At 39.6% G+C, this 25,222-nt stretch overlaps 1 protein-coding gene across 2 annotated transcripts in view; it reads right to left on the bottom strand.

Annotated features, from left to right (window-relative positions):
• Nucleotides 1-23,170, bottom strand: part of LOC129532158 (PC-esterase domain-containing protein 1B-like) — a 28,701-nt gene extending 5,531 nt beyond the window's left edge. Inside the window, exon 1 of one of the 2 annotated variants that reach the window (XR_008677795.2) lies at nucleotides 18,821-23,170. Coding sequence is in view for 1 of the 2 variants with exons in the window: in XM_055380490.1 (XP_055236465.1) it covers nucleotides 19,171-20,403 (1,233 nt within the window). In the remaining variant the exon portion in view is untranslated. Of the gene's footprint in view, nucleotides 1-17,423 lie in introns of those variants that run through there. The other variant, XM_055380490.1, reaches the window with a different exon arrangement.
• Nucleotides 23,171-25,222: the final 2,052 nt, after the last annotated feature.

Here is a 25,222-nt window from a genome sequence, read left to right as displayed (position 1 = left end):
AAAAGGCTTATAGAAGGTTGTGGATATAGAGAAGTTTATACCTTAGGGGCAGGAGGGAAAGCTGAAGGGACTCATGACCTATGAAGCCAAAAAGTGGTTGATAATTCAAAGAAGCTAAGGAGAAGGGAACTGAACTAAAGGGGAGATACAAAGGCCTGCTGAGTGCAATTAAGGACATCACCTTACTAAGAGACATTAAAATGAACTAATTGTGCATCTTTATTCAATACATTTCTGAAATATGGGTATAGAAGCTAAACACTGGATAAATGAATTGGTTTGAGATAGGTGAATTATGGGATAAGTAGAGCAGACAAAAGTTAGTACTATCAGCATTCTTCTCTTGTAATATTAGGTACCATATGAATGATAACAGAAGTAATCTTCCCAGCGCCAGCGCAAGAGGGAAAGTCTTCCTGGGAAAACATGATATGGAGAAAAGGAGAGTTAAAATTTTAGGCTTAAGAGAAAGCAGCTCACCCCTGTAATCCCAGCACTTTGGGAGGCCAAGGCAGGAGGATTGCTTGAGCCCAAGAGGTCAAGGCTGCAGTGAGCCATGTTTGCGTCACTGCACTCCAGCCTGGGTGACAGAGTGAGAGACCCTGTCTCCAAAAAAAGAAAGAAAGACATAAAAAATTGTCAACTTCAGTGCCAATGGTGGTAGTGCTTAGACCACAAACACATCAGTTAAGCTGGCAACAGTGACCATTTTGATTAGAGTAGTCCACTTATGAGCACAGAAGAGAGGAAATAGGCAAGGCCCAATTGTTGAAGGGCCTTGGGTGATGGAAAAAGGAGATCTATACTGAATTCTAACCTAATGAAGAACCACTGTTTGTTTTTGATAATGGAAGGTGGTGTGCAAAGGTGCATTTTAAGGGGGTTAATTTGGCAGCAACCTGTATTGTGCATCTGCATTTTAGAGTTGGCCTAAGTTTAGTTTTTTGGGTTTTTTTTTTCTGGCTTTCATTATTGAGCTTCTCTTATAATTTATTCCCCCATTTTCCACAATTTTCATTATTTAGCACCTCATAGATTGTTCTCAGACTTAATTCCCTTTGCCTTCTCTGCCTCATTCCACAACTATGGAAATTTTCTCCTCCTTAGGCATCAGTCCTGCTTCCATTTCTATTTATCAGCTGGGATTTTTTCTGTCCTTTTAAAACTCCCTCTTCCCTCCTTCATCCTCCTAATGCAGGTTTCCACCTGGACCCTCCACTCCTCTTTGTCTTCTTCAGTGGGCATTTTCCCTCTATGACTCAACCACCACCTCTATACAGGTGACCCGCATGTCTATACCTCCAGCCATTACTGCTATCCTGAGTTCCAGACCCAAATTTTCAAATTCCTATGATAAACCTGCACATGCATTCCCCATATACCTGAAACTCAGTGTTTCAAAAACAGAATTATCATATTACCCACAAAGTAATAGTTTCTTTTCATCTCCAGGAAATTTTTCTCCTTAAAATTTTGTGTCTCCTAATAACATTATATCTGTGTTGTTATAGTAGTCTCTTAATTGACTTTCTTGATTCTGGTTTCTCATTGCTTTGATTTGAGCTATACACCTTTGTATAGGAAAAAAACAACTGTTTTTCTCTATATTCACACTCCATGCATCAGTGACCAAATGTGGGATTTTCCCCACACTGAGCAATTCTCCAATTCTCTGCAGACACCAACTCTATGTCTTATAATCCAATTCAATTCTGACACCAACCAGAGTTAGCACAGACCCTATGGTTTAAGAACTCAGTTTCACAAGACTTTCTTCTACTCTTCAGGGGCCAGCTGCAATTAGTAAGTCCCCAGGTTACCTACAACTTCTATCTGACTTGGCTACAAATTGGATGTTCCCATGACCCTCTCCTCAGATTTGATAATTTGCCAGAGCATCATTTCACAGAACCCAGGAAAACAGTTTACTTACTAGTGTTAATTTATTGCAAAGGGCATTTTAAGGATACAGTTAAACAGCCAGAGGAAGAGATATTTAGGTCAAGGTCTGGAAGGGCCCCAAACATAGAAGCCTCTGTGCCGCACTCTCCCAGCAGGCAGATGTGTTCTCCAACATGTAAGCTCTCTGAACCCCATAGTTTAGTGATTTCTATGTCGACTTCATCACATAGGCATGTTTGATTTTTAATCTCCAGCCCTTCTCTTCTTCCCAGAGGTTGGGGTGCAAGAGCTGAATGTTTCAAGCTTCTAATTATAGTTTGGTGTTTCTGGTGATCAGCCCATATCTAGGAGCCCACAAAAATTGTCTCATTATAATAAATGATGCTCCTATCAGCCAAAAAATCCTAAGGGATAGAAGCTCTGTGTCAGGAACCGGGTCAAAGACCAAATATTAGGACAAAAGATACATCCAGCACCCCTACTGGTCAGGAAATTACAAAGGTTTTAGACACTGTATGCCAGAAGCCAGGGGCAGAGACCAAACATTTAATTTTTGTTATGTCACAAGCTTACCAGATAAATCTTCTTGAATCGGAATTTGATTCATATTCTCCAGCTGGCCCTATCCTTAGCCTTCCTGGCCTCTCAAGCTTTAATGGACCTTCCATTGCTCATTGATTCAAGTCCAAAAGCTTAAACTTCTTGACCTTTGCAATCTGTCCCCATCTATTCCTCAAATCATTTGTTCTTCAGTAGCAATAATATTTCTGTTGATCTTCATGATTTTCTGCACTGTTTTTGTGTCCTGAATTGAGTTCTATTAACCCCTCATCTTCATTTTATTTGCTTGTTTATTTAGTAAGTAAATAGTTTTCAACATCTCCTGTAATTCTAACAGGAGGTAAGTGATTCCCACTTGATAATTTACCTGCCTTACAGGTAATGCATTCTTTGTCTACCCCAAACACAAGCTGCTCCATCTCCACACCCAACTCCCAAACGTGACGGTTTCCTGAAGGTAAATGTGACCTTGCTCATAAAAGTGCACTTCTTTTTATTTATAAAAATATTTTTTTATAAGAGACTATGCTCTACTAGTACTTTTTGGTCAACTCTTTTTTGTTTTTTTTCCTTTCTTTAACATAGGCTTTCTGGGCAGGTAATCTGTGAGGCAGACAAGCATGTCACTACCTTCTTACACAAATTACTGCACACATAGTGAATGGTATACTCTGGGGCCTCTCCTGGCTTCTTACCCTTTCTGCTTGCACAATAGTTCAGTCTCTACTTTCCTAAGTATGAAAGAACTTCTTTATGTGTGCATGTATTTGATGCCCAAGGCCCTATTCTTTAGCTAGAATTTTAAAGCTGGCTCATGCTTCTGTGTTAGGTGAAGAAATAATTAAGGATGCACCTACGAGGATTTTGTACTCTGCAGGGTCCGGAAAGAAAGGAAGTGCTCTGATGGAAGCCCTCCTGGGTCTGGACACCTTTCATTGCACCAAGGCTGTTGTCCTCCAAGAGTTTTATATTAAACTTTCTTTTATCCAACTCCACTGGTTGCTTTTCTAATCATCTGAGTTTTAATAAATATAATTTCCCTTGTTTGTTCTGCCTGTAAAATACATTTTTAACAACTGTTTGAATTTTACACTTAAATATTTATTTTGGCCTAATTCTTTCTACTAAATTTTAAACATTGTTTAAATTATCACCTTTTCTAGAAATTACATGTAGCTTCCTGAGAATTTTAAAAGAGAATAAGAACAAAGTAAATATGAACTAATTTGCAAAACACCAGTTGATATTGTAACTTTTTATGCATAAGTGTCTTTTTCTTCCTTTCTAACATGATTGAAAGCTTCATGTGGGTAATCACCAATCATATTTTATATATTTTTTTGTATCCATCACTAGCACCTAATAGGGCCATGGAGATAGTAGACACTCAGTAAATATTTGTTGGCTTTTTGGTTCAGAAACACAATCAACCAGTGTTTTGAAAATGGACTTTTCATAACCTTCAGCTTCAAATAAATCATACTAATTTATTGATCTTAGAATTTAACCAAACCTCATTTTTTTTATTGCTTCCTAGAACAAACTTTTGGTTCTCTCCAACTCTCCAAATTTGAATGAAATTCTGTTGGTTTGATCTTGACTGTTATCTAGATCTCCACATGTTAATAGGAACGAAGTGTTAACTTGCCCTAATTATGAATGATTTCATCTAGTACCATACAGCTAGGAAATCATGAATAATCTTGTCCCTTGAATTTATAATAAATACATTTCAACTATCTTCTATATAGAGGCTTATCTGTAATTTTTAGAGATCAGACTAAAGCTACAGGCTCTTTGGGGTGTATCTGTGTACTTTTAAAATGTTTGATTAGGGAAGTTACTCAAAAAATGTATCTTTTTGCTAATAAATAAAAGTATAATAATGAATCCTGGAGGGAAAAATTGGAGAGGAATTTAGAATGTTGTATATGCAATTGAAATTTTGAGTTAATAATTTAGGTAGTATTTTAAGGCAAATCACTTGAAAAGTCCACATGAAATCCATGTCAAATAATTGTTAGGAAATAGAAAATGTATGTTAATATGCATGACATCTTCATGAAACCAAGTCATTTTTTTCTGATCTACTCTGAGCTTCAGAATGGGGACAAGACTTAAACTTCAGAATCTGAAGAAGCTTTTTAAAAAGCAAAAAAAGTTTGCATGAAAATTTTATTTAACTTAAAGTTCAATCAATATGAAATAATATTCATTGCAAGTAAGTCAAATCATAAATATTGTAAAGCCTCTGCTAATCCTGTGCTTGCTGCCATAAAGCAGACATGAAAAATAAAATAAAAAGGCAAATATTTGTTCTCATAGTTTATTCCTATTAAAGGAAAAAATTTTTTAAACAATAAAAAGTGAAATAATAAAAAATATCCCTCAAGATTAAAAACAGAAGACATATCACAGGGCAATATTTATTTGCAAACATATTCTTTGATCTAGTCCTGTGTTTAACCATATGCCATTCCCTTCTTTTTTTACCTCCCTCCCTTGTCTCCCCAAACGTGGCTGAGCATCTTCTGCATGTCAGGCTCTGCGCAGGGTATAGGGTGACAAGGAAGAACAAAGCCCAGCTTCTGACCTCAAATGCAAAGCATAATTAAAATCTCCAAGAATCCTCATTTGACAGCTCAAACATCCAAACACCAAGAGCTGGAGGAAGAGGGTTGTCTCTCCTCACTAATGATCACTGGGTTCTTAGAGGACTTTTAGCCCCACCCATGGTGTCTCCTAGTCATCAAACCTGTTGATTATGGGATTGTAGCCTGCCCTATACATCTATACTGGACATCTTCATGGAAGCAAGTCAATTTTTCTAATCCAGCCTCAGCTTCAGAATGGGGACAAGATTAAAATGAAATGAACTATTTAGGAGGCAATAGGGGCATTACTTATGTAGCATTACTAAATAAGACTAAGAGGTTAAGTCAGAACTCAAACTTTAGATTATGTTGTCTCAAGGTCATTTTCATTAGTCTAAAATATTCTGAACTTCACCACTCAAGTGTTGTTACTCTTGAAGTCTTCGGAAACAATGTGGATCAACAAGACTTAGAATTAAATGAAGGAAAATCTACTGTAGGTAAGGAATGTGTATCTTAAGGGAAATAATGGTACTCCCTAAAGTTACCACGACCTACAAGTAAAGAAATCATATAATTCCTGGCACACAATAAGTGATCAATAAAAATTATTAAGGAAAATATCTATGTCAAAATGATGTATAGCTTTCAGAAGACAGATGTGGGGAACTACCTTCAAAGATATTTCCATGCCAGTGTCTGTGGCCCAGTCTGAGGAGACAGGTGTCCTCTTATTTCCACACCCAGGTCAGTGTTTATATGTGGGAGGGGTTTCAAGAGATTATTGTGTTTCCATTTTTTGACTTTTATTTCAGGAATGGTATGTCTGGCTGCCTTGTTCCTCTTGGCCCTTCTGGCTCTGGTATCATAAGTTGTACGAAAGGGAACTGAGGACTCTGCTTCTACTTTCTTCCTTGTTGGAAAGATTTGCCAGGTTTACTCATTAAGGGGATGTTGATGTTCCAGGTGGGCTGCAAGGCTAAGTTTCTTTTCTTTATCTGAAATGTTTTTAACCCCTTCCTCAGATCCAGATTGTAAGACCACATCCATGGGAGGTTTGACATTGACACTGGAATCTAGAGTATTACCATTCTTTTGATTCTAGTTCCTGAAATGTTATTAAACAGATGAAATTATATAGTACTTTCTAAGCCTCTCCATAACCATCCTGTGCTGAAATAATTAAGACTTTAAAGCAATGGTGCCAGCCTAGTTCAACTCCCAAACATGGGGCTCAGATTAGAGACTGTTTGAAAAGGTGAGTAATCTTAGTGCTGGTGACTTTAAATTCTGAAGTTGCCTATGAGGAGTGTCGAGTCTGACTAAACCTGACAGTTTGCTTATTCCTTATGAAAATATTAGGTGTCAGGGCAATGGCTCAACAGAAATGACTCTCACACATTCCTTCGAGTAGGAAAAGGAGAGACATGCTGGTTCCTTTTATGTCTTATTAGGGATATGCGTAAGAGTCCCTGGGAGGCAAAAAGGGGTCACACAGAACAGACGAGTCTCAGCTCACAGTATTATTAATTTGAGGAAGAATGGGTTGGGAGAAAAACTTAAAACTTTGAGGAATCAAGAGTCTTAGGGAAAAAAGGCACACTTCACCCAGAAAACCGGGGCTTATTGGATGAGTGGTAAAGGGAATTGGCAAGGAAGAGACAGGCTCTGCAGGCAGGGAAGTGGACAATTGTGTATTCTTTATGGCCCCAAACCTGGTGAATGACCTTTCTTCTCTCATTCTGTAGCGTTTGTCCCTGATGTACCTTCGGGCTGGCACCAGCCTACTTTAGCAAACTGTGTTAATTCTGGATTTGTGGGGCTTAAGCAATTATTACAGTTTGGGTGGAGCATCTGAGGAAACATGTTCCTTGATTTGAAGTTCTGGAATTCAAGCAATTTAGCTTGTTCTTTCAGCTGGAAACAGAAGTAGGGAATATTTCCTAGGTTCTATGTCTTCCTACTATTTTTCACTTCTATTTGTTTGTGTTTTTATTTCTATTCCAACTGTTTGACTTTATTTAGGTTTTAATGTTGTAAATGACCTCAACTTCTGTTACGGAGTGGAGGCTAGATATAATGTGATACAATTTCTTTTTCTTTTTTTGTGTGTGATAAGTTGTGTGGTGTCATAACTAATCTGAAAAGTTAAACAGATGTCTTTGAGGAAAGAAAACTGAGATTATGCTATAATCATTTAGTTAATATTCTGGTTGCTCAGGCAAAAATCTTAGTCATGTTTGCATCCTTTTTTTTCCTCACATCCCATATCCAAATCATCAGCAAAGCTCCAGGCTTTAATCCCAAATATCTCCCAAATCAACCTTTTCTCACCACCTCCAGCAAAATCATCTTTGCCCAAGCCTTGAAAGAAAGTTGGGATTTGCAATGGTCTTCTAACTTATCACCTTCATTTCACTCTGCCTCCTCCCCATTCTCAACCCATAGCCAGAATGGTCCTTTTAAAAACTAAAGGATCATACGATTTTTTCATGTTTCTCATCTCTCTTAGAATAAAAACCGAAATGCTTATTATGGCCCATAAGGCTAAGGATGAAACCTGATTGATCTGAGCTAACCAGCTACCCCTTCCCAGCTTGACCCTTCTGCTACTTAAAACTCATTGAATATGACAACATACATCTACCTTGAAACATCAGGGTTTCACCCTTTTCCCTAAATATCTTCATGACTTGGTCCTTCACCTCCTTCAGCTCTGTGCTAAATGTAATTTCCGCAGTGCCTTTCATGATCATCTAATATCTGATATCACCATACTCCTTGCCAAGCCACACTGCCTCCTTTACGTTTCTCCTAGCACTTATTAGTGCTTCACTATATTTGTTAGTCTCCCTTGTTAGCAATGTTTGTAGAGACCTTTCTCACTAGATTTATCCCCAGACAGTCAGTTTCTGACACATTGTATGTTTCAACAAACATCTGTTGACTAAACATCGAATAAGTTAATAATCAGGGTTAGTCTTCTACATAGGAGAAGTAGATGTAACCACTGAGGGGTTCAAAAGTTGGGTCTACTCTCTGTTTACTCACCTATTTTATCTAAGTCTTATTAACATGAGGTTGCATTCCACAGTTAAGAGGAAAAATTAAATACTAGTGAGCTACCATGGTTGCTGTTCAGGAAGGGGTCCTGGACCTCTGTCACGACAGCCATGGGACTTGTGACCAGTTGGTAAAGGTCATAATTAATATCCAGATCTGATATATAAGCCCATTACTCCATCATAGTCTACAATTTTGCCTAGGGCTAGCCATGGAAAAAAATGCCCTTTTGTATACAAAATTATTGGCCTATTTCTTTCTCTAGTGCATCAAAAGTTATGAATATACACATATCCTAATCACTGGGATTATACATAGTGAGATCATACCCAATGGGACAGATAAAATCTTTCTCCAACTGTGGCTATGGTAATTGTTTCTTTTCCTGGCCACATCATTCTGGACTTCTGGTTTGCTGACTCATTTCCTGTGTTTCATATTGTTCTTTTCTATAATGCTTTCTCACATCATGGAGTTTTACATTAATTGGAGAATATTTTTATTTGTATAATGGTAGACCACTAGAAGTTCAGATTTTAAATACAGAGCTATCTATAGTGACTACTGCTACAGAGTCAGTCATCTGTCTTCTAAATTGCCCAGACTTTGAGGTTTTTCAAAACACTGGTGCATGTTTTTCCTTAACTATAACATAAAATGGCAATAACAATGTCTACCTAAGAGGACTGTAGTGAGATTTAAATTAGATAATACCCACAGAGCTTTTGGAAGAGTAGCTGGCACAAGGTAAGCCATCTATTGTTAATTACTATTGTTTACTTCAGTAGTAAGGTGACATTGTCTGTGTTCTTTGCTTTACTTCTCTGTATTTGAGGATGTATTTGTGTTGGGAGGAAGGGTGGGACCCTACTCTGCTTTTTGGCTGGAAAAGCAAATTCTGGATTGAATCCAATCAGCGAAATGATTCCTTTTTTGGGAAATTATGATTTTCGTGGCATTTATGTTATAACACTATTGACTAGAGGGCTCATTTTGAGTGCTGCCTCAGCCTTCTTGGATTTTCATTTTAGACAGTTTACATTTTCTGTCTGCTATGCTGCATTTGTTTATGGGATTCAGTTTAGCTCCACAGATGTTCACTGATCAACTGCTATTGATTGGATGCTAGGGATACAATGGCAATTGATGCAATACCGCCACCTCAGAGATCTTTGCCCAATTAATTACATATGTGCCCAAATTATAATCTGTAGTATCCTGGGGTTTTGCTTTTTGCCACATCTTTCTCAAGTCTGTGAACCAGGAGGCAACATCATTCTAACCTGGAAAAATCAGTGCCAGCTCACTGCTGGATTTGACTCAAATCAGCAACCCATACTCATCTAATCCCACATAGTTCCTAATGACATCAGTAGGAATTTTGAGGGTGTATCTGAGAAGAATTTTGTTCACTCTTTGCATTCTTTCTAAGTATAAGCATATGTACCCAGGAAGTTTGATGCTTATCTGTTCTTCCTCAGGCTTCAACATGCCAGCCACCCACTGCTGTGGAACTGTTGAGAACACTTGAGACACATGGTTCTTCAGAATGAGATAAACAGCTAGAAGTAATTTATAAATTATTAGATCTAAACGGAACCCATGGAGATTATCCTGCTGCCAGGTTCTGGAATCTAGCTCAAACTATGCATTTGACTGATGAGTTACATTAACGAGGTTATAACAGATTACTCAAGGATGCCCTGTGACATCTCAAGGGTCACCCAGCTGGTTGTGGTTTAGGCAGAACTAAGAGTTGCATCTTCTTTTAACACAGTTTTCCATAACTGTGGAGTATCTGAGTACTTCAGTTCTCAACTTCTGTGATGCTGTCAGCTATTACTCTATTTATCTTAAAAGTCTCAATATTGGCAATATGACTTCCTTAAAGGCCGGAGTTGCTAAAGAATTAGGAAAATGATTTAATTTGCCATAGGTCTCTCTATGCAGTGCTTGGACTCTATGCAGTCTTTGGTGGAGAGAGAAGAGATGGGAGTTATGGAATGGTTAGTGGGTGAAGAGCTAGTTCTTTTGCAATTAAGATTCAAAAAAAAAAAAACAAGATGGAACTGCTTCCTGATTTATATTTTGCCCAGTTAATTACATATATGCCCAAATTATAATCCAACATAACCTACAGAATTTTTCAGAAAGGAGGGACCCTTAGAGACCATTAAGTCAAAAGCTGGAAGAAAGGAGACTAACTGAATATCATCCCCTGTAGGAAGATAAGATGCTAATTTTTAGAGGCACTCAGCCTCTAAAATCAATTTTTCTTAACATTGAGAATTATTGAGTGGCTGGAAAAGCATCTTACTCTATGAAATATAGTCACTGTTTAGTGCCTTTCCATTTTATTTACTATTTAAAGCATACAACAGCTAGTTAACCAACTACTTATAAAATATATTTAATGTTTAGAGGCACTCAGTGTGGTTATAAAATGATTTTAAGGGTATACAAATATGGTACATTAACCACATTTCATGAACTATGGTTCCCTCTGGAAAAACAAAAACGTTTTCCCTGGCATCCTGCAGCATCTCATCCTGAAGTTTGTAAATGGCCCATACTGCTCAAACTGGCTGCCTCACTGGATTTTGATGCCAGCCACTTTAGAGCACACACCAGAAAGATCAATATAACCCCTACATAAGTGATAGAGCACCGTGCACTCAAAGGCTGTTAGACTCTTCGATAAAGAACGGCTTGACAGATGCAGTGAAATTAAGCAGCATGCACAAAACCCGAGTAAAGAGGTTGTAGGGCTGTAGTCTTTTTTCAGTGCACAGTGGATTGATGGGTACACCGTGACACAAGATGCACTGAGATGAGACTTAGTCCCTGCCATGTGTATGCATTAGCGAGTTTACGGTCTATGAAAACATGGGGAGAGTGTAACAAAGGATGTGATAAGAATGGAGCCTTTTTCAAAGGAACCTGCTTCAGAGAATTATGATAAGCGAGACATAAGAGGACCTAGCATAAACTTAACAGTGAGGAAATGTTCAATGCTATTTATTTTCAGGCAATATCCTAGTTCCCTGAAAACACTCTACATCACAATGTACTAATCTCTATCTTTCATTATTAAAATTCCATGGCATTGATTATTGAGAAAATGTGATGGAAATGTTGCTTTCAATTTCCCGTTCATGTAATGAAGCTGAATGTGTGATGATGTTCATTTTGTCTTGTTTACTTTGCATGTACCTCCTGCAGCATGCAGCCTGGCAGAAGGGCTTCTACCCCAGGAATATGCCACACTATAGCTGGGGAAAGGATGCAAAGACAGAGAGTCAGGGCAGCCTGGAGTAAACCCATACTTTGATTTGTCATATGGGGGGCAGTATTACTAGAAGGGGTAGTCAATGTAAAGTTCTAACCAAAGATAGCTGATGGGAAAGTAGACCAATTTCTTAACCAAAAGTTTTTTAAAAAGCATAAACTATAAAGAAGTAGATAATGTTAAGGAATAAAAATAGACAATAAAAATTGTTTAGTGGGAGCTGTAGCTTACAGTGCAATGTGTTTCAGTTCTCTGGGCCACTTCAAAACGTGCTAGACGGGAGTTCCAGTTTTGGTTCAGCACGTAAGAAGCTTGGAAGTCATCACTCCATTCTAACAGTTAAAATACTGAATAAACTGAAAGGCAACAAATCTTAGATCCCTCAGAGAATTGAGAACACAGGGCAAACCATTATCCCCCGAATTGGGGACAGACTGGCAAATACAGAGAAGCACAACTTAAAGGAGAATAAACCTTGTGGGAGCTGGGTCAAGAGAGGAAAACTTAAACTGTAATTGGCTAATTGCTGAAGGCTCAGTATGAACAAACCTGAATGCTAAAAACTCCAGGAGAGCCCAGTTTTAGGTGAGCCCCATGTTTTCTAGGTTCTACTTTCAGGAGCTCTACCAGGTTCTCACAGTAAAAAGGAAAGAAATATTCCCTATCCTTTCTGCATGGGGAGGGAAAAAGCAGCCATTGTGAAATATGCTCAGAGAATTCTGTTATTCCTAACACATGCTGCCCTCAAGAGAAACTATTTTGCTGGAACCTAATCTACTGGGGTTTTATCAGCACCTAACTGACATCAAAGAAGGGAAGTACCCAACTCCAGCCCCCTCTAAGCCATCCTGTCCCACTAAGTGGGGGTAAAAACTTAGAAGCACTTGTGAAGATTACAGCCCAGCAATACAGCCTCATTATATGACTGAGACCTAATCACAGGACTATAGTATGCTTCTCCTCCCACCATACCTTACTACCATATAACTAAAAGCTTATTTACTACAGTTCCTTTTACCTAGTACATCATGTCCAGCTTTCAACAAAAAACTACAAGGCATAATAAAAGGAAAAAAAAAACACAGTTTGCAGAGACAGAACAAGCTCAGAACCAGACTCAGATATAGCAGGGAATTTGAAATTATCAAACCAGTAATTTAAAACAACTATTATTAATATGCTACAGATTCTAATAGAAAAAGGTAGACAACACTCAAGAACAGATTAGGTAATTCAGCAGAGAGATGGAATTCTAAGAATCAAAAAGAATTGTAGAAGCCAAAAACACTGTAACAGAAATGAAGAATGCCTTTGATGGTGTGGTTAGTAGATTAGACATATCTGAGGAAAGAATTAATGAGCTTGAGGATATGTCCATAGAAACTTCCACAACTAAAAAGCAGAGAGTGGAGTGATATATTCAAAATGTTCAGAAAAAAGGAAAAAAAAATACCAACCTAGAATTTTGTATCTTTTACATTATTCTTCAAAGTGAAGGAGAAGTACAAATATAGCTGATTGTATTATGCTTCACTTAATAGCACTTTGCAGATATTATGATTCTTACAAATTAAAGGTTTGTGGCAATCCTGCATTGAGCAAGTCTATCCATGGTATTTTCCCAACATGTGCTCAATTTGTGTCTCTGTGTGATATATTGGTAATTCTCACAATAATTCATACTTTTATTATTATTATTGTATCTGTTATGGTGATTTATGGTCAGCAATCTTTGATTTTACTACTGTAATTGTTTTGGGATGCCATAAACTACACTTATATAAGAGGGCAAGCTTAACTGATAAATGTCGTGTGTGCTCTGCCTGCTCCACTGACTCGCCATTCCCCCATCCCTCTGCCTCGTCTCAGACCTCCATTTTCTCTGAAGCACAACAATATTTAAATTAGGCCAATTAATAACCCTATTATAGCCTCTAAGTGTTCAAGTAGAAGGAATAGTTGCAGGTCTCTCAGAATCAAAAGTTAGAAATAATTAAACAGTGAGAAAGGCAGGTCAAAATGCGAGATAAGTTGGAAGATAGGCCTCTTGTGTTAAACAGTTTAGCCAAGTTGTGAATGCAAAAGTTCTTGAAGAAAATAAAAAGCGCTACTCCAGTGAACACATGAATGATAAGAAAGCAAAACAGCTTTATTGCAAATATGGAGAAAGTCTTAGTGATGTGGATAGAAGATCAAACCAGCTACAACATTCCATTAAGCCAAAGCCCAATCCAGAGCAAGGCTATAACTCTCTTCAATTTTTTGAAGGCCAAGAGAGGTGAGGAAACTGCAGAAGAAAAGGAGAAAGCTAGTGGATCTAGCAAAGACAATGATGAAGGTGGACATATTAAACAACAGATTTCCATTGTAGAGGTAAGAGCCTTATATTGGAAGATGCCGTCTAGGATTTTCATAGCTAGAGAAGTCAATGTCTGGCTTCAAGGCTACAAAGGACAGGGAGAATCTCTTGTTAGGGACTAATGCTGGTGGCTTGAAGTTGAAGCCAACGATTACCATTCTGAAAATCCTAGAACCCTTAAGAATTATGCTAAATTTACTCTGTCTGTATTCTGTAAATGGAACAACAAAACCTGGATGACAGCACATCTGTTTACAGCATGGTTTTCTTAATATATATTTTAAGCCCACTGATGAGACCTATTGCTCCGACAAAAAAGATTCCTGTCAAAATATTACTGCTCATTGACAATGCACCTGATCATCCAAAAGCTACAATGAAGATATATACACAGATTAATGTTGTTTTCATGACTGCTAACATAACATCCATTCTGCAGCTCATGGATCAAGAAGCAATTTCAACTTTTAATTATTATTTAAGAAATACATTTCATAAAGCTAGAGCTGCCATACATAGTGATTCCTCTGATGGATCTGGGCAAAATAAATTGAAAATGTTCTGGAAAGAATTCACTTTTGATGCCATTAAGAACATTCTTTATTCATGGGAAGATGTCAAAATATCAACATTAACAGAGGTCTGGAAGAAGCTGATTCTAACCCTTATCGATGACTTTGAGGGGTTTAAAACTTTAGTGGAGGAAGCAACTGCAGATGTGGTTGAAATAGCAAGGGAACTAGAATTAGAAGTGGAGCCTAAAGATGAGACTACATTGCTATAATCTCATGATAAAACTTGAACGAATGAGGAGTTGGTTCTTATAAATGAGCACAGAAAATAGTTTCCTGAGATGGAAACTTCTCCGGTGAAGATGCTCTGAACATTGTTGAAGTGACAATAAAAGATCTAAAATTTTACATAAACTTAGTTTATAAAGCAGTATGCAGGGTTTGAGAGTATTGATTCAATTTTGAAAGAAGTTCTACTGTGAGTGAAATGCTGTCAAACAGCACTGCATGCTACAGATAAATATTTTGTGAAACAAAGAGTCAATTGATACAGCAACTTCAACTTTATATTTTAAGAAACTGACACAGCCACCTCAACCTTCAGCAACTACTACCCTGATCAGTCAGTAGCCATCAATATGGAGGCAAGACCTTCCACCAACAAAAAGATTACAACTTGCTAAAGGCTCGGATGATAGCTAGCATTTTTTGGCAATAAAAATTTTTAAATTAACTTATGTCCATTGGGTTCTTTAGACTTACTTCTATTGCACACTTACTGGACTATAGTAGCGTGTAAATCTAACTTTTGTATGCACTGAGAAACCAAAACATCCATGACTTGCTTTGAGACATTCGCTTTATTGTGGTGGTCTGGAACCAAACCCACAATATCTCTGAGGTATGCCTATTAAGACTTTCCCAAACAAACAAAAATAGAGAAAATTTGTTGCCAGTAAAACTGCCTTGCAAAAAATGTTAAAAGAAGTTTTTCAGAGAGGATAATAATATAGGTCAGAAATTTTGCTTCACATAAAGAAGAGCATCAGAGAAGGAATAAGTGAAGGTAAACAAAAAAGAACTTATTTTTCTCTACTTAATTGGTTGAATATACAACAGTTTGTTAAAAATAATAATAGCAGGCTGGGCACAGTGGCTCACGCCTGTAATCCCAGCACTTTGGGAGGCCAAGGTGGGTGGATCACGAGGTTAGGAGATTGAGACCATCCTGGCTAACACAGTGAAACCCCAGATCTACTAAAGATACAAAAAATTAGTGGGGCGTGGTGGCGGGCGCCTGTAATCCCAGCTACTCAGGAGGCTGAGGCAGAAGAATGGTGTGAACCCAGGAGGCAGAGGTTGCAGTGAGCCGAGATCGCACCACTGCACTCCAGCCTGGGCTACAGAGTGAGACTCCGTCTCAAATAAATAAATAAATAAATAATAATAATGGCAATAATGTATTTAGTGATTGTAACTTATGGATAACCTTGCACTATCCATGAGGCAGTATAGTGTTATTCAAAAGTAGATTTGGATTAGATGCAAATGTATATTGAAAATGCCAGAGCAACCACTAAAAAAAGTAAATAAATAAGTATACTATAGGTGATATGCTAAGGAGAAAAAAAATGAAATCACACAAAATGCTCAGTTAAACCACAAAAGAGTGGAAGAATAAAAAACAATGAATAGAATGCAGTAATAAGGAAGATATTAATCCAACAATATCAATAATTAAACATCAATTGTCATTAACACAAAAAGAGATTGTCAGAGTGGATCAAAAGACCCAACTATATATTGTCTACAAGAAACGCACTTTAAATATAAAGACATATCAAGATTAAACATAAAGGGATGGAGAAAGATATAATAACTCGAATCAAAAGAAAACTCAGTAGCTACATTAATTTTAGATAGAGCAGACTTCAAAGCAAGGAATGTTATCACAGATAAAGACGGACTTTACATAATGATAAAAGGAGTCAATTCTCCAAGAAGACATAACAATCCTTAAAGCGTATGCACTGAACAACAGAGCATTAAAATACACGAGGCACAAACTTATAAAACTCCAAGGAGAAATAGAGGAATACACTACTACAGTTGGAAACTTCAACACTTATCAGCAATGGACAGATTCAGCAGCCAGAAAATCAGTAAAGACATAGTTGAACTCAACAGCACTATCAATCAACTGGATATAAACGGCATCTATAAAATACTTCATCCAACAACAGCAGACGACACATTCTTCTCAAGCTCACATGGAACATTCACCAAGACAGACCACATTCTTGGCCATAAAACACACCTCAACAAATTTAAAAATAAAAATCATACAATGTCTGCTGTCAAATCCCTCAGTAAAATTAAACTAGATACCAGTAACAGAAAGGTAGTTTGAAGATCCCCAAGTACTGGGAGATTAAACAACACACTTGTAAATAACACTTGGATCAAAGAAGAAATCTCGAGAGATATCTCAAAGACAATACTGTCAATATGTTAGTTCTTCCTAACTTCATCTATAGATTCAATGTAATCTCAAGGGAAATTGCAGCAAACTCTTTGTGAACATTGACAGATTGATACTAACATTTACATGGGGAGGCAAAAGACCCAGAGTAGCCAACACAATATTGAAGGAAAACTAAGTCAGAGTACTGACACTACTTGACTTCATGCCTTACTATAAACTTCCAGTAATCAAGATAGTGCAGCATTGGCAAAAGAATAGACAGGTCAATAGAACGGAATAGTGAACACAGAAATAGATACCCACAAATATAGTCAACTGATCTTTGACAAAGGAGCAAAGGCAACATAATGGAGAAAAGACAGTCTTTTCAACAAACAGTGCTGAAGCAACTGGACATCTGCATGCAAAAATAATCTACATGCAAAAATAAATACATAAATCTGGACACTACCTTATACTTTTCAGAAAAACTCCAAAACACTGATAACAGCAAATGATTCCAAGGATGTGGATGGGAATGCAATATGGTATAGCCACATTGAAAGACAGGCTGGCGGCTTCTTACAAAACTAAACATACTCTTACCACATCATCCAGCAGTTATATTCCTTGATAATTATTCAAATTATATTTTATTTACAAAAAACCTGCACACAGATGTTCATAACAGTTTTATTCATAATTGCCAAAACTTGGAAACAACCATAATGTCCTTCAGTAGGTGAATAAACAGTGGTACATCCAGACAATGGAATATTATTCAGCCCTAAAAATAAATGAGTTATTGGGTACAAAAAAACAGAAAGAATGAATAATACCTACTATTTGATAGCATAGCAGGGTGACTACAGTCAATAATAACAATTGTACACTTTACAATAACCAAAAGAGTGTAACTGGATTGTTTGTAACACAAAGCATAAATGCATAAAGGGATGGATACCCCATTCACCATGATGTGATTATTTCACATTGCGTGCCTGTATAAAAACATCTCATGTAACCCATAAATATATACTCACAAAAATTAAAAATAAAAAAACATAAATGAGTTCTCAAGCCATGAAAAGACATGTTGGGAACTTAAATTCCTAATCAGAAGAGCTCAATCTGAAAAGGCTACATATTGTATGTCTAACTATACAGCATTTTGGGAAAAACAAAACTATAGAGACAGTTATAGATCCATGGTTTCCAGGAAGGATGCACAGACAGAGCAGAGAGGATTTTCAAGACAGTGAAACTATTCTGTATGATACTATAATGATGGACAATACATGCCATTATACATTTGTCAAAACCCATAGAATGGAGAACATCAAGAATGAACTCTAATGAACTATGGTGTTGGGGTGATAATGATGTGTTAACGTAGCTTCATCAAAGATAACAAATATACCATTTGATGTGGGATGTTGATAGTGGGGGAGGCTTTGCCTGTGTGAAATCAAAAAAGTATATGGAAACTCCCTGTACTGTCCACTCAATTTTGCTGTGAACCTAAAATTGCTCTAAAAATTAAATTCTAGGTCAGGTGCCCTGCTGTGGGAGGCCACGCATTCCCAACACTGTGGGAGGCCTAAGCAGGAGGACTGCTTGAGTTCAGGACTTTGACGACAGCCTGGGCAATATGGCGAGACCCCATCTCTACAAAAAATTTAAAAAGTTAGCCAGGCATGGTAGTGCACGCCTGTGGTCCCACTTACTTGAGGGGCTGAGGCAACAGGATCGCTTGAGCCCGTGCACTCCAGCCTGGGCAACAGAGTGAGACCCTATCTTAAAAAAAAAAAAAGTAAAAAGTCTATTTTTAAAAATGTGCTAGGCATCCGATGAACTTTAAAGATTATGTTTCTAACAGAAAATAAACAACCTTGCATTAGTGAATGGAATTTTTTTAGGACAAATGCTATGTTGAAGCACAGAGAAATGTAAAGAATATATAAGACAACTTAGGTGAAAGCTTTAGATATCAGGTTCTATGAACATACTCAAAAACGAACGGTGAAATGGAAATCTTAATTGAAATGTTTAAGTTCTAAGGATCAAAATTTTTACCTTTTTTTGGAAGAATGTCAGTGGAAAATACTGCCTGAAGACTTACATTCGGGTATGGCTGCTTTTTTTTTTTTTTTTTTTTTTTTAAGGCGGGGAGCACTTTTATGTAGACTTCATTTCTCCCTAAATGCTTAGAGGAGAACGGCCTGGTGGTCTGGGTCCCTGCTCCCTTCCCAAAAAGTGGCGTGGAAGCTCTGGCAAAGACGAGTGGTGGAAAGCGGTTCACTGATTGGAGTAGGAAGCGTAAAAATACCCCCACCTCGGAAGAGTTGCTGAAGGCCAGGCCCGTGTGATAGTGGTCAGGCAGCCCATTGACCATGCTGGGGAAGACGACGTTCTCCCAGGTCTGGCTACTGAGGCCTGGGTGTTCTCGGGACCCCTCTGTGTGTGCGTGTGCGGCTTCGCTGGCTTAGGGGTGGCTCGCTGGGGCGCCACCGAAGGTAAGGGGAATGCCTCCTCTCTCCGCGCAGAGCAGAGCTTGGGCGGATGGGGCCCGGCCGCGACTCGCGGCCAACCCTGGCGTTTTCTTCGCCGCTGTGTCGGATGTGGCGCGTGGAGGAGTCGTTGGAGAAATGCCGGTCAGAGGACAGAAAGGCGACCTGACGGCGGGGAGGGAAAGGCGGTCGAGCCCAGAAGAACGAAGCGAGCGATCGAGGGGCACGGAGGTCTCCTCGGCCCGCTCGGTCTCCTCGGCCCGCTCGGTCCCCTCGGCCGTGTGGGTCCGGTCGGTCGTCTCGGGGCTGCCTTCTGCCCGCCGGGGCTGCACGTCTGTTGGCGTGGCCATGCCTGACCCACCCGTCCACGGCTTCGCGGCGGGGCAGGTCCACGCCCCAGGCGTCTGCCAGGTGGGCCAGCAGCAGCTGGGAAAGGTGGCGGTGCGCGCGCTCGTCCCAGTGCACGCCGTCGGGGAGCCGGTGCCGCGTGGCGTGGCGGAAGTGGAAATGCAGGTCCAGCACGTCGAAGCCGCGCTTCGCCGCCTCGGCGGAGCTGTAGAAGTTGGCCTCCATCACGTCTTCGCGCAGGCGGGCGCGGCGGAGCTGGCGCGCGCATGGGAGGCAGCTTCCCGAGATGGTCTCGGCCACGGGCATGGCCGTGTTCCACAACAGGAGGCAGGACGTGGGCAGCGCCCAGTCCAACCGCACGAACAGGCTCTCCACGTCACGCCGGTAGCTCCTGGGGAAGCCCCCGCCATCCCTGGCGAGGTCCCAGAGGCAGGAGTTCATGACCACCACGTCCGGGGCGGGCTCGGCCCTACGCAGCTCCTCCACGACGCGCTCCGCGTAGTGCGAATACACGCGCGTGAGGAAGTAGAAGCGCACCAGGTGGTGGCCCGAACGGAACTGGCGCACCTCGCGGTAGTGGCGGTCGTAGTGCATGCGGCCACTGCTGCAGCCCACCAGCAGCATGTCGCGCTCGAAGCTCAGCTCGCCCTTGGCCTTCAGCTGACTGGAGGACAGCAGGCAGTCCTTCTGAAGCAGGAGCACCAAGTCCTTGTACACGGCCAGCTGGACCGAGTCCCCCATGACCACCACGAACTTGTTGTGCAGCAGCTGCCGGACTTCGCAGGCTCGCAGCTGGGCCATGGCGGCGGAGGCAGGGCGCGCGGCCGCACTCCCGCCTTTCCTCAGCGCTGATCCAAAGAGGATTCAGGGACCTGCAGGACCGCTAGGTGTAGGACCGCTAAGGTCGTCTCTGCTCGGCGCCGGGGCTTGGGCCGAGGAAAGACGCTGGGGTCGCGCCCCTGAAGGCCGCCTGAGCGCGGTTTACTTCAGCCGGTATGTGACCTCTGAACCGCGGACGCCCCCTTGCGAGTACTGGCTCCACCTGGCGGAGGGGAGGCGCGGAACCCCCGCGGGAGCGCCCCGCTAGCTGTGGGGAGGCGAGGGCTCCATTTGGGTGGATCTGTGCTGGCTTTCAGGTACCGCCGCCGCGGACTGCGCTTAGTTTGCACTCAGCGCCGCCTGCCCACGGCCTTCTCTTTGTTTTACCAGCAGCAGCTGGCTAATGGAGGCCGCCGTCCAGTGTGGAGGCCGCTTCTTAGCGTTGGCTCTTGGTGTTCCTGTGTCCAGCGGAGAATGTCTTCATCGCCGGCTTGGCTCTCCTTCCGCGCCAACTCCTATCCTGGGGCATTTGGGAAATGCTTCCTCTGGAGGAGGGGTGCCATTCCCAGGGGTAGAGCCCGGCCTGGGGACTGACCTGCTAGGTCAGTCTGTTGGCAGAATACTCAGGTCAACCTGTACTGATAGAATACTCAGGTCAATCTGTGCTGCAGGGTTCAACTCTATTTTAGTTAAAATCTTTTTTACCAGCTCATGGAGGAGTCACATGCACTTATAACAAATAATACAAAGATCGCAGTGTACCCTTTACCTATTTCCCCCACCGGTGGCGTCTTGGACAGCTGTAGTACCTCGGCGCACTCAACATACAGACCCTTTCCTCTGCACAAGGATGCCTCCCATTGTCCTTCCAGTGCCAACCAACCACCTTCTTCCCTCTCCATTGCCCTGATGCCTGGCAACCACTAAGCTGTTCCCCACTTACAGAATGTTGCCATTTCAAGAATTCTATTTAAATGGAATGGCATAATATGTAAGCTTAGGGGACTGGCTTTTTCCCCCTGCAGCATTGTTCTCTGCAAATTCGTTCAGTGTGTTTACTTTGTAAACCCTGACCACCTGTTTTCTGTACTAGGAAGTGAGTTTCCAGTGGTACCAAGGTGTCAATACTTTGTTCCCTTTTTATTGCTGAGTACTATTCGATGGTATGGATGTACCATAGTCGGTTTAACCAATCACCTGTTGAAAGGACTGTAGGGTTGTTTCCACTTTGGGGCTATTACACATCACATTGTTACGAGCATTCCTGGGCAGGTTTTTCTACAAACCTAGGTTTTCATTTCTCCAGGATAAACCCCAAACTGCAGTTTCTGGGTGGTATAATGGTTATGTATTTATCTAGGGCTTTAGGAAATGCCCAGACTCTTCTCCAGAGTGGTTGTACCATTTTATATTCCCACTAGTAATGAATTTAGTGGCTAATTTCTTTGTTTCTGAGATGTAGATATGCATGTCCTGGATTTGTAAACCCAGGAATCCTTTTCTATATGGAGATGAATATGACTTTCCTGGTTGTATGAACCCTGGTTTCCTTCTTCCTTGGATATGGGCATTTAAGTGTCAACCTGTGTAACGCAGGCCTCCTTCATCTTTCGGTATGGATGTGAGCTTCTAGCCTGTGTAATCCTAGCCTCTTCATCCTCATTTAGGAATATGAGCTTTCTACTGAATAAATCTGGACTTCTTTCTCTCCATCCTTGGTTCTGAGTGCAAAATTCTTGAAGCTGTTTTTAACAGAGGTTAATAAGCAATCACCTTTTAAAATATTCCTTATTATTGTCCTATTTATCAGTTAACACCTTTGTGTGAAACAGCTAATTTTGGAGCCAGTTATTGTAATTTTTAGTTATGACCTAAACATTGTGAAAATTGTCAAAATCAAAATGCAGTCACTTGTGTTAAAAATCTCTGACAAATAGAGGTAAGGAAAGCCATGAAGGGAGAATTCTCGTGCATAAATGCCTCATAAGAAGTATCACAAAAGTGACCACAAAAACCACAATCTTGAACAAAGGCCATCACAACCTTACAATCTTACACCTCTGTAGAACATCTGCCCAGCAACTGCCTGTCCAACCTTGGACTGGCACCACCTTTGTTGTTACTGATCCTTGTAGCCAGAATAATTATCTAAAAACAGTGACACAATCCTCGTTTTTCCTTTAAAAACCTCTGTCTTCCTTTACTTTCCTGAATACTCACATAGTTGCTATGGCACGTATGTTTTCACTGAAATACCTATTTCTGAATAAACATAATTTTCTTTTGCAGAATCTCCTTCTGTGTTTTCTATTTAGGTTGACAATATAAATTCATGAAAACCATAAAATTCATAAATAGACCGTTATCAAGAATTGTACTTATCTATACATTAAGGGGACTTTATATGCTTTCATCCTTACCTATTTTATACATATATATATATTACTGGATATAAATGAATTGGTTTGGTAATTTCTTCTCATATTTTACATATTTCTCATTAGTGGGAGCGTCAAAGCCTTTTGCCTTCACTACAAATGAAAGCATGATTTATATTGGTTTAACAACTACTTTTTGGCCCCTAGAATCAATTGTTTGTCCTTATTGCCAAGAAAGAAAGTTGAAATTATTCACTAGTGTATGTAAGAATTATCTGAAATTTTATATTATTTTGTGAAAACAAAATGATTTATTTGTATGTTGCATTTTAAAGGTAATAACTGAATAAAACAAGTCAGTTTGTAATAACCTACACAATCACCTTTTGTTCAGACTACCTTCATGGACATGCTACCCTCTCTTGGGGAGATTTTCTCACTTTCAGGATAAAATGAAGAGAAATGTTTTAAACCCAAGTTATGGTGATATAGAAGCGTCATACTACATCTTTTTTTTTTTTTTTGATACGGAGTCTTGCTCTGTCACCCAGGCTGGAGTGCAGTGGCACTATCTCAGCTCACTGCAGCTTCCGCCTCCTAGGTTCAAGCGATTCTCCTGCCTCAACCTCCCGAGTCGCTGAGACTACAGGTGCCCACCACCATGCCTGGCTAATTTTTGTATTTTTAGTAGTGGTGGGGTTTTGCCATGTTGGCCAGGCTGGTCTTGAACTCCTGACCTTAGGTGATCGATCTGCCCACCTCAGCCTCCCAAAGTGCTGGGATTACACACATGCGCCATCGTGTCCAGCCTCATACTACATCTTAAAAATGAACATGTATGGCTAAAGAAGCATTATATTTTATTAGAATACTATTATAATATTGAAGTTGAAACTTCAATGTGATTAAAGGGAAGAAACCGATTTTAATTTCTCTTAAGGAGCTATTTTTTTTTTGCAAAGATAAAGAAGTCTGTCTTGAGAGCACAGTAAATAAATACTGTCATTTAACCAGTTAATTTTTACAGTTTTTATCTACTTGTTTATCTATATTGATTTTTTTTTAAATCAGTTAATTTATAGATTTGTGGGGTTTTTTTTGTGTTGTATAAATACAACCTTAAAAGACATTGTTTTGTGTTGTAATTCCACTCTACGTACAAGGACATTTCACTTTAGGACCAGTAAATGTTAAAGCTAATAGAAAACCACGTCAACATTTACTTTAACTCATTTTCCAATATTATCATTTTTTAATTGTTTATTTCCAATACTTAAAATTTGTTATTAATGATATAAAAATATGCAATATGTTCAATTTAAAGTATAGCATAATATGAACTTTATGATATTTTAAAATATTTTTTCAGTATTTTTTTCAGTATTTTTCAGTATTTTTTTAAAGTTTTTTTTCAGTATTTAAAAAAATTGCAAATGTAATACATGACCTTAAAAATTCTAGAGAAGAATAAATAAACAATCTTTTTATTTACTCCTACTTGTTCTCAAAGATGTGTACCATCCAGTCCTCTTTGACAATGTCACAAATAATTAAATGTGTATATGCTTTTATATTTTTACGTAAAATTCATTATTTTCCATAGTATTCTGTAACTTACTTTTTCATGTAACATTATATGACAAACATTTACCTTGAGTCAGGTACCCTAGAAAACAGAGCTTAAAGAAAAAGCTGATATGCTCACTTATTTGCAGGTAAATCCCAGAGGAATAGGAATAAGGGAAGAAAAGAGAACAAATATGATGGGATACATTACTGGGCTGACTACTGTGGGTGTCAATTGCAACTGACGGCATGATCTCATGGGATCATCTTCCCAGATGTTGAGTAAACTGTTTCCTCTCAGGACAATTAATCTCTGAAATGAAGGGAGAAAAGTGTATCTATTAGCTCAATCTCCCACATGTCAAAAGTTCATTCACCGTACAGGGCATTCAGTTCCCCTGTGATTCCAGATTACCAGTGTGTGAGAACCAAATGGATCCCCCTGCCACTGATAGCTCAGCAGCAACAGAAAAGCCCTGGGGCCTAAGGTGTACAGTATAGTAAGGTCTGAGAAAGTGAATTGTCACCGTAACACCTGGGTAAAACTAGTAGCCTGTCTCTTTTTTCATGAGGACACCAGTCATATTGGATAAAGGCCTGGACACAGGTACTATCAAAAGGATCTGATGTGCTAGTATGTATTGATGACTGAAACATGCTTTTCCGTGTTTCTTATGTCTTACAGGTATAGCTCATACCTTTAAATGGCTGAATAGTACTTGATTGAAGGAATATACTACAAGTTATTTAAATAATCTAATAATATTGTAATGATAATAAAGGAAAAAGGAAATAAAGCAAGGAAGGATGGGAAAGGGCAAAATAGTGCCTTTGGTCTTTGGTCAGGAAGTTGTCAA

Source organism: Gorilla gorilla, chromosome 11 (genome assembly GCF_029281585.2).
Source record: "Gorilla gorilla gorilla isolate KB3781 chromosome 11, NHGRI_mGorGor1-v2.1_pri, whole genome shotgun sequence".
Lineage (NCBI taxonomy): Eukaryota > Metazoa > Chordata > Mammalia > Primates > Hominidae > Gorilla > Gorilla gorilla.
Note: the sequence above shows the minus strand (reverse complement) of the source record. Positions and strands in the feature narration are given on the sequence as shown.